Source organism: Chanos chanos, chromosome 14 (assembly GCF_902362185.1).
Source record: "Chanos chanos chromosome 14, fChaCha1.1, whole genome shotgun sequence".
Classification (NCBI taxonomy): Eukaryota; Metazoa; Chordata; class Actinopteri; order Gonorynchiformes; family Chanidae; genus Chanos; species Chanos chanos.
In genome coordinates this window covers 17,937,505-17,953,951 of record NC_044508.1, presented here as the reverse complement: position 1 = coordinate 17,953,951, position 16,447 = coordinate 17,937,505, and the positions used below count along the sequence as shown (strand labels likewise).

Genomic DNA, 16,447 nt, shown 5'->3' with positions numbered 1-16,447 from the left:
CACATACACACACACAAACACACTGAAATGAGCAACAGAGGGGAGGAGTAAGAGTTATGACATCATTCATGGCTTCAGGTCCATATATGGTCAAACACTGTTCCTGCACTGCCAATGCAAATCCTGTCAAGGTGACGTTATAGGCACTTTCATTTATTAAAAGCAAAAGGGAAAAAAAGCAGTCAAAGTTATAGAGAACGGAGAAAATCAACGCTGTTATTATAATCACTTTCAATAAACCAATACAATTTGTGCGTTTAAACACATCACAGCATAAACAAACATTCAAATCAGTTTCTTCATAAGACAATGTGGCCACTTCAGTCCTCAGGTCCCCCGTTCTCACCTAAAGACACACACAGAGGGAAAAAATGAGGGTGGGAGGGGGTGAGGAGCTTTGTCAGCTTACTTTGAATGGATAAGATAATAGCATGACAAAAAGCAACATCCTCAGAAAAGACAGTTCCAGAAAGTGACAAAGGAAGAATTTGGTGCAAATGTGACAAATTTCAGTTGAGAACTCGTTGCTTTTTATTTTTTATTTTATTTTCTTTTTTTTTTTTTGAAAGAGCTCATCCTCTCCCACAAGTAAATGAGGTAAAAGGAAAAGACAAATAAGTCCAGACAATATCATCCATCTTAATGAAAATGACCTCAATATCTCCTGACTGCTCACCCCACACACCTGAGTGTTGAGTTACACAGACAGATTCTTGTCTGTGTGTAATTGCTTTGAGTGCAATGTTCATTATCCCGGACGCAGAGACATACTGTCACGACTCCCCTTACATACACACACGCGTGCACACACAAGCACTCACACACACATCGAGGCTGAGCTGTGAGCCCTGGAAGATCCTGTGCATCCTTGAGAAGCATTCAAAAATATTTGCTAAACTTTTTATTGGGAACAGGAACTCATGAATGTTTCCTTTCTCTGAGTCAATGTATAACTGACCTACTTTGCAAAAACTGATTGTGAAAAACCCTTAACACAAAAATGCTGAATGGCCCATTTTGGTGTCAAACAGTTGCATTGTATGCAGCCTTAATACAACCATGTAGAAACACACCTCAGTAACGTATAGAGCATGGATCCTCTTCCATTTATATGTTGCATAATTTATGTTAACACAACACTGATTAAAAATTACAAGACCAGTATTCTAGCCAATTCAGTTCATAACGGAATAGTGCATATAATCTAAATAAATCTACAGCTGATCATTCTAAGTGTTACCTGTGTGCTTCTGTACAGGTGTAAAAGGATGCCCTTGGTTTCACCAGTGGAATGGTTTTTGGGCAGATGATAGGTAATTGCTGAACTAATACAGTGATCTGTCTATTAGTTAATAGCCATCTGAACTTAGCTGTAACATTAGATTCAGAGGACTAAGCAGGTGATTAACAGCCCTGCACGATTAATGTTAAGTTGGGCTCACTATATTAGGAATCGTGTACAGTTAAACTACAGTGAGAGAAAATTAAACAAAGTAATAATCAAATAACCTGTAATGGTGATTCCTCAATGGTCTTTTCTAAAAACAACTTACTTGTTCTATGCTATGGTCAAAACTGTCTCCAACTTCCAATTATTGTAAAGCTCATCCTCTCTGCTGAAAACACATCAAGACCTTGGTTTTCATCTCACTTCACTTAGTTCCTAGATTTATAAAAAAAAACTGGCAGAAAATTCCAACCAAGTTTAGGTTGCATTATGTTACGTTACCTTGTGTTATGTTGTGTAGCGTTGTGTTGTGTTGTGTTGTGTGAAAATATGCGTTGTTGCTCTAGCAGTTTCAGCCAGCTCTCTGTCTGAGTAATACATGTAATAATTTCTGTGTTATCTTTATTACTATTACACAGACCTGTAACTGGACCGAAGCCTCTGTCCCATTCAGCTTGTCGTCAGAGCGTGACAAAGCACCGTGGCTATCCGAACACATACCACTCTGAGATTAATGGTACAGGTGGGGTTCTAGTCCATGGTCTTCCATCAAACCATCTATCCAAGTGGACTTCGAGGATATCAGCCAGTTCAGGGCATTAATTCCCCTGACCTGAGGAGCGGGGGGTGGAGGGAGTGAATGTGAGCGGTGGGTTTTGGGGGGGTTATTACTCACATATCTGTCCACTGCTTCCTGTTTGTCACTTTATCATTAACTGCTATAGGTGGGCGGAGCTCAACAGAACCCTGCTTTGACCCTTGCCCCCCTCATTCTCCCCCCACCTGAATCTATTCACACACACACACACACACACACACACACACACACTAGCAATGTCATAATGCACTGTATTGATTTATTATTCTGAACTCAGTGTTTCTCTCTTCACAGGGATTTCCATATTCCTGCTCACGCTGTCATCGATCTGTATTCACCTCTGTCTGATAAACTGCTACTTCATGCTTGAGTGTTCTTTAATGCAGCAAACAGGACCGCCTCAGTGGACCGCCTCTATCCGACCTTAAACACTCCTCCCATGCACTATGAACTCCGCAGCAAGAATCCGATGGACTAATTAATACTTAAGGGAGGATTAATTTCAAATTGAGAGCATTGACGACTTCACACATTCATCTGCAAACTGAGTCCAAGCTCTGAGAACACACATTAATGCAGAGACCTTCAGTCCACAACACTGACCAAGAGCAGATCAAAGTCCACCACTGCGATTCATTTTTGAATCAACAGTTCAATGGTGTTTTCATTTTTTTCTTTTTTTCTTTTTTTTTTAAATCAACTCTAAATGTTGACATGATGTGAATAGATAGAAGGAACAAGCTGTACATTAGAAGCAGAGTCTAAGGAACAGGTCAATAGATGGTGATAGGTCTAATGAAACACTCAGCCTGGACCCTGCTAAGAGATGTGTGATCCTCTTTAAAACACATTTAAGTCTGTACTGTGGTGTAATCTATTCAACCAGGGCTCTGAAAAAGCTGTGGCATCTTGAGAGGCTTGACTCATTGGCCAGATGGTGCACTGAACCACGTCAATAGTCGCACCAAACCTAGCGACGTTATATATAGACAAGGCAATTATGCGCTTTCCACAGGTTGCCCGCAGGGTAAGATCAAGCTGGATGAACTACAGTGCCACGGCCATGCGTCGACCTGTCCGACGGTGAAGCTGGGGGTCTGTTTTCATTTGAATTTGTCAAATGTCCACAAAAATACACTGGATATAACATATACTTTAGGTACAACCTTCAACGGTTAATCTGCACAATTTGTTTTGAAAAAAAAAAAAATAATATTAGTGCTGCCACTGCGGGTTATCTAAGCACAACTTTCCACATACTTTCTGTCTCCCTTCCAAACCACGTTAATTCCATGTCTGCTTGGCACTTCAGTTGCTGGAGCAGCTCGTCTCGTACTGTCACCATGGAGATGCGCCGCTAGCAGTCTTTTACCAACTAATCTGTATTAATTTGCTCGTTCGGACACAGAAAACGCTCTTTATCTATTCTTTATGTTTCCTTACGCGTGGTCTACGCTCAGTTTCAGATTCCTGCTGCTTAGAATCTGAACACAAACCATATGATTCAGTTTTAAAACACGCAATTAATTCATTCTAGTGAAAACAGGACTTTTAATATCTCTCATTAATTAGTGCATGAAAAACAAACAAATCCAATACACTGAGCCTCTTACTTCATTGCCAAAGAAAAAGAAAAGATACCCAAAGAGCAAATTATGTCAGTTCCAGCTTTTCCATCAGCTCCACAGGGCAAACGGTGATGCAATCCTCAGAAAAAAAAAACAGCCTCATTAGACAATTTTTAATATAACGTGGCACAAATACAACACATGTTCAATTAATTTAAACATTCAATAAAGTGGCTAAATAATTTTGCCACTAGAACAATTTAGTTTTTTTTTCTTCACACTGAATCCTTTTTTTTTTCACAGTACAGCACCAATATACAATGGAAACGTAATATAATCTACAGGTGCAAGCATGTGATGTAAGCAAACCGCATGTGATGTAAGCGCGTTGTGTGTGGTCGGGTGTCTTCAAAGTAAGTCTGCTGACTGACTGTTTTTCATGGATTTGATTCTTTACGACCTTGATGCTGGTAAGGTCTGCATCAAGAACCATGAAGAAGATGAATCATCATTTGAAATGAGTAGTTTATCACTGATGTAAAAGATATGACATTGATTAAGCCTTGCTACAACACGCTGTGCAGAGTACATCCTTCAGAGGGAAAAAAAGGAAATCATTATTTATTTTATTGTTTATCTGAAACCTATTTATTTGTTGACTACAAGAAATCAATATGTCAATCGCGTATAGCCAAACAGCAAATCCATTTTTAATTTTATTGACAGTTCGCTGTTCACAGTAAGGCCTAACTTACTCTCATGTACGCCAGATTTGAACCAATGCTACACCGCAATATATCAGTCATGATAACATCGGTTTATGTATTAAAAATCCCTTTAGTTACAGTTACTTTGCCATTGTGTGACTAAATGTAGATGAACTACCTCATTACACTGAAAAGGTGCTGATGGTTTTATTGATAAAGTTATTCAAATGTTTCAGAATTAAAATTGAATGATGATGTAGCTGTCAATGCATTATGTGCTCTGATGGCATCAGGTTAATCTGATGTCAGTCAAAAACGAAAAAGGGGGGGGGGGAAAATCATTGGTTTATACACCTTCGATGTAAACTCTTGAAAAGAACACGTGACTCCTTATTGGCCTTTTATCTCCAATCATCTCAGTGAAACATAAGATTCACTTTGGGACTGGTTAAAAGACAGCCTTCATTTCTCTTTCATTCACTGGCCAAGGCAAATGACCAAGGCTGCCCGCATCAGCGCAGCCTGGCCTTGGACTGCTCTTTAAAGGAAAAGGGACAGAATAACATGTTCCATTAACTGAACATGAAGATTAATATTCATCTGTAGACTGTGTTTATCTGCCCCTGTTTTCTTTTCTCCTTTTCTCTTCACTGTCTACCATTACTGTGGTGCCAGTGAAGCAAACTAAACTGAACTGAATGCAACTGAACTGAATTAAATTAGGGCTGTCCCCTAATAGTCGACCAAACCGTTAGTCGATGAGAAGAGTTTTAGTCAACCTGATTTTCACTGGTCAGTTAATTGCAAGAAAAAAAACCCTCAAACTCCATTCGGAAGCTGCACCTTGTCATTAAAAAAGTCGGGCAAAAAATCATCCAAATTTCGACCACGTAAAGGACGACCCCAAGAGGGTGACATGCAAACTCTGTATGCAAAGAATCGCCTATCATCCGTTGACCTCAAACATGATTTACCATCTGAGAGATGTAAGTAGCCCAACATTGTTATTCCATTATGATAAATAATAAATGTCCTAATTGTGTGGCGGCCTGGGAGAACCTGTCACTGCCACTCAGATACTTCAATCCCTATACTTTACCATGGTGTGTACAGTTATTCAGAAAACAAACACGCTATTGTCCATTTTGAAGTGTTTGTGTACATTAGATAGTTACAAAAGTTATCTTTTGCTGTTAGCATTAAGAAGTGGCTCACTTCATGCGTGTGCTTGTAAAATTCATATTTTAAAGGCTCATTATTAGAGTTTTGTATTTCTCTGTAATGTATCAGTGTTAACAATGTGACTTATGACATTCTTTCTCAGCCCTGGAACTCAAACCATTTTCTGATGCCCCAAAAAATACATATTTAAATGATTAAATTAATATCCTAAACTTGCAACAACTAGTTTGACTACTGGCTTGAACTAAAAACTACTGGTCAACTAGGAAAATCTTTGGTCCAGGTCAGCCCTAAATGAAATTGAATTGAACTGAACTGCGCTGAAATTCTACATGTAAAATTCGTGGTCCACCTGTAGCTCAGTATCAAAACTTTGTCTTACTTCTCCTTTACCTACGTTGCACGTTTTTGTGGATCAGACCTGATCCAGAGCAAATCCATTATAGCAGTTGCAGGATTTAAACCATGTCACATAGCCTGGTGTCCCTCTGGCTTAACATGGCAGAGCACAAATTAAACTCTCAATTTAACATTTGTATTCAGACTTGAGTTACAGTCATGCTGGCATATTCTACAACTGATCTTGGGGTTTTCAACAGTGTTGCTACTGTACAGCAAGACTGACAGACACCTCTATTTTTTCACGGTTGAGCGCCTGTTATCATGACGTTATAGAGACAATTTCATCAAATATCTGAGAAAGTAATGTCAAGTTAAGTTTTTTACCTGCAGGAGCAGGACACAGCACCAATTTTGAGTGTAGACTGAAACCCTCATCACAATGGAAGGCTTTTCACCCACTGACAGACTGACTCAACATTCATTCTCCACTTAAACAGCGTGATGGGAAAAACAAAATCCATTTAAGACAGACACAAACAAAAGCTCAGGTGTGTCAGAAAACCTGGCCACAGGTCTCCTTTACAGATGGTAATAACTTCATATTACTGACAGTCGGTGAGGAATTATAAGCGTAATTTATTCATTAAATGTGTCAAAAATGCTTTTTTTTTCTGGGCTACCCCCTCTACAAGGAACTAGTAAAATGACTGTTCTGTTCCTGAGTGAAAATTCTGACTAAAATTGCCAGTCTGGTCCATCGCAAATCCATGTCCCGGTATGATTTTGTAACTACATCCCTATGCTTGGAAAACAGAGTCAGAAGAGCAGTAAGCAGCAGATTTGTGTGCAATGTACTTCAATGAAAACGTCCTCTGGCCACACTTAGGGATGTGGATGCAATTGCACATGCACACAGCCGGCGCCTTGCCGGATGTCTGTCCAGTACAAGTTTTCTCACACATCTTGGCTCAAAGAGCCTCAGGCAGCCAAACACAGAGGTTAGAGCTAAAAGCTTTCACCAGCCTGTCCGTATGGTGCTTCTGTTACTAGCAAGTAGCTAGCGTCTGGCATATCTAGCTACAGGTCATGTCTGGGAGAGAGACACAGAGAGACAGAGAGAGTACGTTTAACAACACGTCCAAAAACGTGACATCCCCACCATAGAAGGCCTGTTGTTCATCTGTGATGTCATCTTTTTGTTTTTGGGGGGGGTTTTTTCCCCCCTCTTATGACAGTGTGTATTACCCGACTGTTTACAGATGCAGTGGAATCCTCCCGGTGGATTCGAGTCTTATCTCTCGCACACGCTGTCAAAGAGAACTCCACATCATTCCTTTCCCTGTGAGAGCCATGTCAAACGTGCATCAACCCCATGCTCTCTCCACACTACTGTTTTACATGACAACACGGTGTTTACAATCTATTCCCTGTCTCTCTCTCTCTCTCTCTCTCTCCATGTCCTCCTCCCACTATCTCTCTCTCTCTCTCTCTCTCTCTCTCTCTCTCTCCATGTCCTCCTCCCACTATCTCTCTCTCTGTCTCTGTCTCTGTCTCTCTGTCGCTGTCTCTCTCTCTCTCTCTCTCTCCACATCCACTCTTGGACGATGATTTAGCATTTAAAACTCACATTCTCTACCAACTCCAACCTCTCACCAACATGAATATTTTATATGATTATGTGAATAATTCTCAGTATCAGTCCACTAATGAACTGAGTAACACTGAGCACAGTAAAGATGACACGGCTTTGGGGGAGGGGTTGGGGGAGGGGGGGGGGGGGGGTGACACATTCACTCAGAATCTCAGCGAGAGAGAGACAGGGCCAGATAGAATCATAAATATTTGATTCTCTTAACGTGGACAACAGTATGAGGGGTTTGAAAGGAAAGGTTATTCGGTGGGCCCGGTGAAAACAGATCTGATATCTCAACTCTAAAAAATATCAATAACCCAGGCCACAAACTGAGGGCTTATTTTCTGGAAGAACCCCCCTGAGGAGAGAAGAAAGGAAAAACTACGGGGACCAAAATGTCAGAGTGGCCCACAGACTGAAAAGGCCCCGGTGCTCATTAGAAAGGTTGAAATGACAGGACTTAAAGGCAGGTAACATTTGTTAGGCGAGAGAGAGGCAGGAAAGCTTCATTAGAAGGCGTCAACTCCATAACGGACCCACGCAACTGACATGACGAAGCCTGTGATGAGTGCTACTTCCTCTGTTGGAAAGTCTGATGCTAAAGCCTTTGCTCATGATAAATACTTGCAATGGGAGAATGATGAACAAAAATACCTGAGGTATTGCTATGGGCCAGGGTAGAAATGCTATAAATTTCTGACACTTTCTGTTTGATATGAAGAAGCACACAGACTGTCTGCACGTAAATGAATTACTGTCTGAAGAAGATTATTGATTTTAATAAAAGGCAACTGGTAAAGGCAAGAGCATAGTCTTTTTATGAAAAAAAAAATATGTTTAATATCACTGGGAAGTTCAAAGGATCAAGGAAAATGACCGGCTGCCACCCGCAGGTTCAGATGAACAAAAAAAAAAAAAAAAAGAAAAGAAAAGAAAGGAGGAGAGAAAAAAGCCCTCTGGATAATTAAGATTTGGTTGTATCTTTGTTCTCTCTTAGGTTAACCACCAAAATAACAGACAATCAGACTCACAGAAAAAGCCGAGGCCTCCCCTCTCTCCTTTGTCTCCAAACAGGACTCTGCATAGCTGCTCTTTTTTTCCAAGGAAAAAAAAATTCACTCGCTCTCTTTTTTTTTCTGTTTTTTTTTTTTTTTTTTAAGATGCCTCTCCGTCAAATATCTCCCCTCTCGCAATAACAGTTTGAAGTTTCTCAACTGCATGCAATTTAATTTGAGCAGAGCTCAAAAGAAAAAAAAAACAAAAAAACAGCCAAGCAAACAAGCTCTTTGTTTCTTCAGAAAGCTGATGTGATTCCATGTCTGTCTGTGTTAAAAATTGATAGACTAACACTGACTGTATAGGACTGTAAGTATTTATGTTGCCACTTTACAGTGTAGACATAAATGGAACACCACTACCATAAAATAAAACAACAAACCAGATTCTATCGCAAACACTAGACTGAAAATAATTTAAGATGCGCTCTGAACATTTCACGTTTTTGTGTTTAGTGCAAACACAGCCAATACTGCTCAAATTAATGTTTATTCTGTCTTTTAAAAAGCTAACAAGCTAATGGGGGATTCGCCTCTCCCTCTCTCTCTCTCTCTCTCTCACTCATTCTTGCTCTCTGGCAGACAGACAGTGGAAGGTGCCAGAGTGGTTGCCAGAGTGGTTCTGGTCTCTTCCCCAGCCCTGCAGGTGCTGACGCTGGTCTCAGTTCTCCGTCTGGACCCTGTGACAGGCAGACAGAGCTGGCTTGTTGTTCCTCTTCAGCAGGCACCACCTGGAGACTTCATATGAGAGCTATCCTTCGGACAGTCAAAAGAAACCACCGTGCCTTAGACCTCAATACACAAAACTATAGCAATGAAAAAAAGGAGTGCAAATTTTGGTGGGATTTGAAATAACCTTCAAACACCCTCAGTTCAGTCACAGCTCTTTAATATATAAGGGTCTTTCACTCACTTAGCTGTAGGGGTCCATAAGTTAGCTCTGGGTTTTACCCTTGTGTTGTGCTACTCTCTGCATTTAATGTCACTGGTGTGAAATATACAAAGTAGAGCACCCAAGAGCATTCCAATTCTACCTCAGACTCCCAACCAAGCATTTTCATTTTCCTGAACAGGAAATGAAGCATTTCCATGATCAAGAACCACAATCGGCAGAATGCCAAGTCCCTGATCCTCTCAAACGACTTCATGGAAAATCAGCTGAAGTGAACTTTAATTCAAGACTGTTACATCAGGCAGTGAAATCTGACACTCTGGCTAGGTGTAGAGTATGTGCTGAGAGAGAGAGAGAGCCAGAGTGAGAGAGGGAGAGAGAGAGAGAGAGAGAGGAAGCTCTTGTCTCTCTACAGACTGCAGTGTAGACGGAGTGGCGTAAGGGCACGTACAAATGTCTCTTCTCACCGCCGCTAAGCTGACAATGGAGGAAAGTCCGTGTGAGAAGGGTCTGAGAGATGCCCACTGACAGGGCAAAGATTGTGCCAGGCAAAGAGACAGGGTACGGAAAGTCTTCAAAGCTTCTCGCGCCCATGTCAGTGAGAGCACAAATGCGCTAATTTGTCACTGTGTTATTACCCCCCCACCCCACCCCACCCTCTCATCCTCACCCCCACCAAATCATTTCAATTTCAAAGCTGCCGGGTTGCTGAGGAGAGGGGGATGAAAGAGAACGAATACCCCCCCCCCCCCTCCCCCTTCCCTTCAACACCAACACCTACCCACCCAATCCCGGCCTCTCGTCTCTGACAACAAGCCTGAAAAAGCATGCATGGTTTTCTATCCCTTGGAAAACCAATACAAACAGGCTACTCTTTCTCTATGGACATACTCCAAGGATACCTTTGATCTGAGGCAACAAATTAAAAAAAAAAAAAAGACAAGATATTCGTAAACTATACTGAATATCTTTCACAATCTATATTTGGCTATCTAAAAACTCAAGGACAACCAGCAGTTGTGCCTGGTTGGGATTTTATGTAGGAGATATATTTGGTGAACTTCGAGGGTACTCACTTCAGCAAAAATCGTGTACTTTGTTTTTGGGAATCTTCTCGCAACCTTCTTAACCTATAAAGGAGGAGTCTAAATCTAGCTAATGTTGTTTTCGAAACCACAATGCACAATTTCAGAAAAACCAAAAAGAAGAACAAAAAACACAGCATGGTTTGTTCAGGTAGATGAGCGTAACATCAGTCAATTTCCATGGGTAAACAGCTCTTTTAAGTCAAAAAATCAGAAAGATAGACAGAAGTACTGACTCACTCTACATGAAGCCTTTTGAAAGGCTAACAGTGGTTTTCAGAGGTTTTCAGTCTTTATCATCTAAGACTCTGAGCTCAATCTTGTCTTATCAAAGCAAAGTTTAAATTCCTGTCATTCACTTAAAAAGGAGGCCCTTTTATTTCACTCGGTCGGGATGAGTAAAACCGAGAAGAGGAGGTTAAAAGCAAGCTTTGTGTCAATGCCAAAGAGACAAGTGCATCAGTGAACAAAACCCAAACACCCGGGAGGTACAGTTTATATCAATATCTACAGTTCGAGTAAATAAAAACGAGACACAAGGAAGGAAATGGAGCTCCTTTTGGAGTGCAGGAGATGAGGGTTTTTTGGAGGTGAAAAAGGGAGATTTTTTTTTTGTTTAATCTTTGTGATATTGGGCCACATTTGCCAGTTTTTGTCCTGTTTCCAGAGATGTATAATTCCCCAAAAACTTAAACAAACGTTAACAGACACTTCAGAGAGCCTGCAGCAGATGTGTCCGCAGATCCAAAAAAGAAGAACGCAGCACCCTAATGTAACAGACTCCAACCAACATGAAACAAAACAAGAATGTATTTGTCTGCCAGGCCATTTGTTTAAATTGGTCAGTCTGCCAGTGTCTGTCTGTCTATCTGTCTGTCTCTCTCTCTCATTCTCTCTGTCTGTCCCTTCCTGTATATCCTACTATTCATCTATCTTTCAAGTCCATGAACAAACTGAGGCGCTCACCGTCAATAATTATTGTAGGTTTTCCTGTTCGATGCCAATGCAAAGCTATGCAGTGACTTGGTAAAACCAACAGATACCTATTCAGCGCTTCAGCAGAAACAGCCAAAGCTCAGCGTGCTACCAGATCAATGAGCGCATTTGTAGATCGTTCAATTAAATCAGCACTCCCCAAATCCCCCGGCTAACTGATCTCTTCTTTTTTTTTTTTTTTCCCTTCCCTCATCGTGTTAAAGTTAATGAGCACTCTCTAGGATCATATTGGTTTGACGCTGCATTTCGTTTGCTGAGTCCACTATAAAACATGCAAAACACATCACACCAAACGAACCCAGAGTAAGATCATGCCTCATTTGCAGACCACAATGGCGCAACTTCGATAAACTATCGAATTAAAACAACACCGCAGAGCCATCTGCAAAGTCATCAAGAGTTTTTATGTTGAATTAACAATGTACCTCCATTATGTATGAAGTAAGTGCAATCTTGCCTGCTTGTAGGGAAGAGGCCGAACACTCACCTGCCGTTTTCAACGTCCCTTCACAGAAAATAAGCTATTCGCATAATGACAATCTTCAATTAAGACCAAGCACAACTGACATTCTTTATATACACTATGATTGTGTGTCCTTCACTGTAAACTTTCATTCTCAACAGATAAAACAAAGGCTGGATGTAAAACAATCAAAACAAACCTCTCAAAGGTTTGCCTTAGTAGTAATTTTGAGTTTTGATGCAAATTTGTACTGAAAGCATTGGGCTGTGTGAGATTTACTGACTGATCCTCTGGGGTTTTACAGTGTATTTGATGTGAAGTCCATTGGGAATGACGCAGAATGTCCTGTGAGCATGCGGGGGCTTTCGGGATTAACCTATTTGGAGATTAATGGACTGGACTGGACTATGAGATCAAAATTATATGTATATAAGCATAACACAGAGAGAGAGAGAGAGAAAAAGATTCCTATCAGATCACATTGACACGAACTGCAAAAAAAAAAAAAAAAAAAAACTTAGCGGCCAGGCTGACGACCGCTGGCTTCACATTTATTTCAAAGCCATTCAGTGTTTGCCTTCAAACTGTTTAAATATGGAGCAGGGCAGTCCCCGCAATGACAAACCTCACTCTGCACAAACTGATAAAAAAAAATTGGCATGAAAGCATGACAGAAGGGGAGAGAGAGAGAGAGAGAGAGAGAGAGAGAGAGAGAGAGAGAGAGAAGTGAGAATACAGAGAGAAACAGACAAATCAGGATCAGAGTGACAAACGCAAAGGGTGGAGTGGAGAAATACAGAAAGAGATAAACAAGAATGAGAAATGCAGATGGAGATACAGAGATCAGACAAATGAGAAGGAAGAAAAGACAAATATAGAAAGAACGGAGACGAAATGCGAAAACCAGACGAGAAATAGAAGTAAACTGTGTCACACAGCGATAAGCACACACTGGGCAGAGAGAAAAGGAAAATCTGGATGAAAATACCGCAGCAGAAAAGAAACGGGTCTCCAGTTTTCTTTTCGTTTCGTTTTTAAGCCAATCATTTATGTCACTGCTTGTCAAGAGAAGACATAACACTGTAAAATGTGACATTAACGTGTAAAATCGGAACATAGTACTTCCATTTGCGGGTGAATCGTTGAACCATGACGTGCAGTAAGAGGTATGAGGAGACTCTGCCAGTCTGTTTCAGTCGTCTTCACACTTCACAGAGCTGCACTAGAAAATGTGCGGGAAAATAGCCTACACAACAAACTGTATTTCTGTACTCAAATATACATGTGTATAAATCCAGCATGTGTGCTAAACGTGGCTGGACGGTCAAAACAGAAGAACAGGGAGAAGAGGGGAGAACAGAATAAGGGGAAGGAGGGAGAGAGAGAGTGAGAGAGAGAGAGAGAGAGAGACAGAGAAGACAAAACAGGTTGCAAAAACCAAATGTAACCATTAACGTCTATTTATAGTCAGTCATCTTTTCTCCCTCTCACCACATCTCTCTAAAGCATGGGAGGGGTAATGAACTAGTAAATTAGTCAAAGAAAGCTTTAATTAGTATCAAAGTATGCCAAACCCAAGTCCTCGCCAATTAATCTGCCCTCCCCGTCTCCCTCCTTCTCTTTTTTTTTCTTTTTTTTTTCTTTTTTTGATGACTTGAAAAGCACAGGCCAATAAAAGACAAAAGGAAAATGGATATGGATTTTCCCACTCAAGTGGCGGACGGAGATGATTAAGCAGTTCATCACGCGAAAATATAGAATTCTTCCCACGGAAGAATCGACCGCTCCTATAGATACATTAAAACAGTGGCAGGAAATCATTGACCGTGCGGTCAGCTATAGATTGCACCGAGGACTCCGAGTCATTGATCATTGCTTTCCGCCAAACCTCTTGCACGTATACTAGCGCGCTTGCATCAGTTTACAGAACTACCATCAGTTTCCAGGATGAATGCAAACAGCAAAAAAAAAAAAAAGGAAAGAAAGAAAGAAAGAAAGAAAGAAAGAAAGAAAGAAAGAAAGAAAGAAAAAAGAAAAAAACCTACTGAAAAGACAGCTGTAAACCTGACATACTAACATCAATATGCAAAAGCTATGCATACACACATTCTGACCCTAATTCTATAATCTTCTGAATGTATTTTGACGTTAAAATGTAGTAAAATAAAGGATTTGATTTGATGGATGTCAAATGAATTAAGTGGATTTGACTAACGTCTCTTAAAAAAAGTGCATTAGTTGCACCAGCGCTTGCATAAATTTCAAAATAAACAGCGATTCTTTTCTTCCGACGGCAGCGGAATCCCAAAAGCCTCTTTGACTTAGCCCTGCCCCAGATCAACCACGACAAAGCCCCACTCGCATGGCTTTTGCATAAACAAGGAGGCAGAGATGAGACGCCTTTCGGTCACATAGGTTTTTACTCAGGCTTCAGTAAAACACAACCTTCCAAACACAACCGGAGACACCTCTTCCACTTCAGACACACAGTCCAGACCAAAATAATGGTAATAATAACCATAATAATGGGAGAGAGGTGTGCGTGTGTCAAACTCAGAATAGGGAACTATGACCACGGCCTGCCCGTCAAGAGTTTGGACACTGAATAACTTCAGTGAAATAATTGGAGAAGAAAACAGCAGTTCAGGTCCACATGAAAATGTGAGGAAGCCGACCTCATTAGTGCCTTTATACAGGCTTTCTGTATTACGTGTGGGAGAGATTTTGGCTTCAATTGAGTGCACCTGAGCTTAACTGAAAAACAAAAAAAAAGGCAAAATGAAAAATGGGGGGAAAAAAAACACAAAGCGTGAGCGTATTTCTTTCTAATATGAAGTGAGTCGTTGGTCATCTCAGTGGATGTATTTTATCCCCAGGAGATATCAAACACTGATTACTTCCACACCTCCCACTCATAAGAACAGGTAAGCTCAGGGTTGCCATGGCAGCATGCTGCTTTAGCCCACACACTTGTTTTCTTTATTTCTGTTGTGGGGGGGGGGGGGGGGGGGGGGGGGGCTTGTTTGTTTTTTTTGTTTGTTTGTTTGTTTGGTTTCTTTTGGCTGTTTGTTTTTTTTTTCACTGTGCTCTCGCTGGTCTCTATTTCTTTCTTGCACAAGGACAGAACAAAACCAATGGATGGACACCAAGTTCGGTCAGTACTCTGTGCTAGAAGTCTGCTCTCGCATCCCAGATCAGTCTGAGAGAGAGAGAGAGAGAGAGAGAGAGAGGGAGAGATGAGAGCACTGCTTTTGGCAGCAATCACTGTCCTTACATGAGATGCAGGCATCTTTATGCAAATGTGCTGGTGCTGACATGCACACAGAGGGAACGACAGTGAGGGAGTGCAGAATATTAATGCAGACCACTACAGAGAGAGAGAGGGGGGGAGAGAGAGAGAGAGAGAGAGACAGAGAGAGAGAGAGAGAGAGAGAGAGGGGGGGAGGGGAGGGGGGGCGTGTGGAGGGGAGACCAGGGAACGGGGGGAAGAGTAGGATTGAGTGACAGAGTAACAGAGAGTGAGAGAGAAGGGAGCATAATAACAGGCAGAGAGAAGACAGAAAGAAAGAGAGAGAGAGAGAAAGTGAGGGCTGAGAAAGACAAGTAAGCAGAACTGGAGGAGAAAGAGAAAGAGAGAGAGGGAGAGACAGAGAGAGAGAGAAAATGATAGAGAGAATTGGAAGGCTCCTCCCCCTGAGTTCTCCACACTGACAGATAAAGAACAGCCTCCCTGAATATTAGGGGAGAAAAATGAGTTTGTCCAAACAGATCTACTGCTAAATATGTTTGTGCCTGACATGACCTGAGAGACAAGCTGTGAGGCCTTTCTGCTCCCTGCAGCCTAAAATCTATCTTAGATACACACACACACACACACACACAGAGTAAAATGAAAGCAATGTTTTGCCTTACGTGTCCCTCTGTGAATATATATATATATATATATATATATATATATATATATATATATATACACACACACACGCCATATATGTATATATATATGTGTGTGTGTGTGTGTGTATGTATATATATATATATATATATATATATATATATATATACACACACACACACACACACACACACACACACACAGATATGTGTGTGTGTGTGTGTGTGTGTATGTGCGCGTGTGTATGTATATATATATATATATATATATATATATATATATACACACACACACACACAGATATGTGTGTGTGTGTGTGTGTGTGTGTGTGTGTATGTGCGCGTGTGCATGCATGTGTGTGTGCACTTTTTTTTTTTTTTAGTTATGTCAACAGTAAAGCCCACTGAATTGAATGAACTGATTTGAGAGAGATGAGAGACAGAGAGACAAATAGACAGAGAGACAGAGAGAGAGATTCCACAGTCACTGAGGCACTGCTGTGTAGAGACAGTGAGAGGAGTATGAGGAGCTGCAGGAGAGTTGTCTGTGTAGAGACTGTGAGAGGAGTATGAGGTGGTGCAGGA

The 16,447-nt window shown here is 41.0% G+C and overlaps 1 protein-coding gene across 8 annotated transcripts in view; it reads right to left on the bottom strand.

The window, feature by feature from the left end:
• The window catches only part of nlgn1 (neuroligin 1), a 157,268-nt gene that overhangs the window by 112,073 nt on the left and 28,748 nt on the right, over positions 1-16,447 (bottom strand). The window contains exon 2 of one of the 8 annotated variants that reach the window (XM_030791281.1): positions 14,872-14,879. The exons of 6 other annotated variants lie outside the window; for them this stretch is intronic. In XM_030791281.1, coding sequence (XP_030647141.1) covers positions 14,872-14,879 — 8 coding nt within the window. Of the gene's footprint in view, positions 1-14,643; positions 14,655-14,871; positions 14,880-16,447 lie in introns of all 8 variants that reach the window. One more of the 8 variants, XM_030791282.1, reaches the window with a different exon arrangement.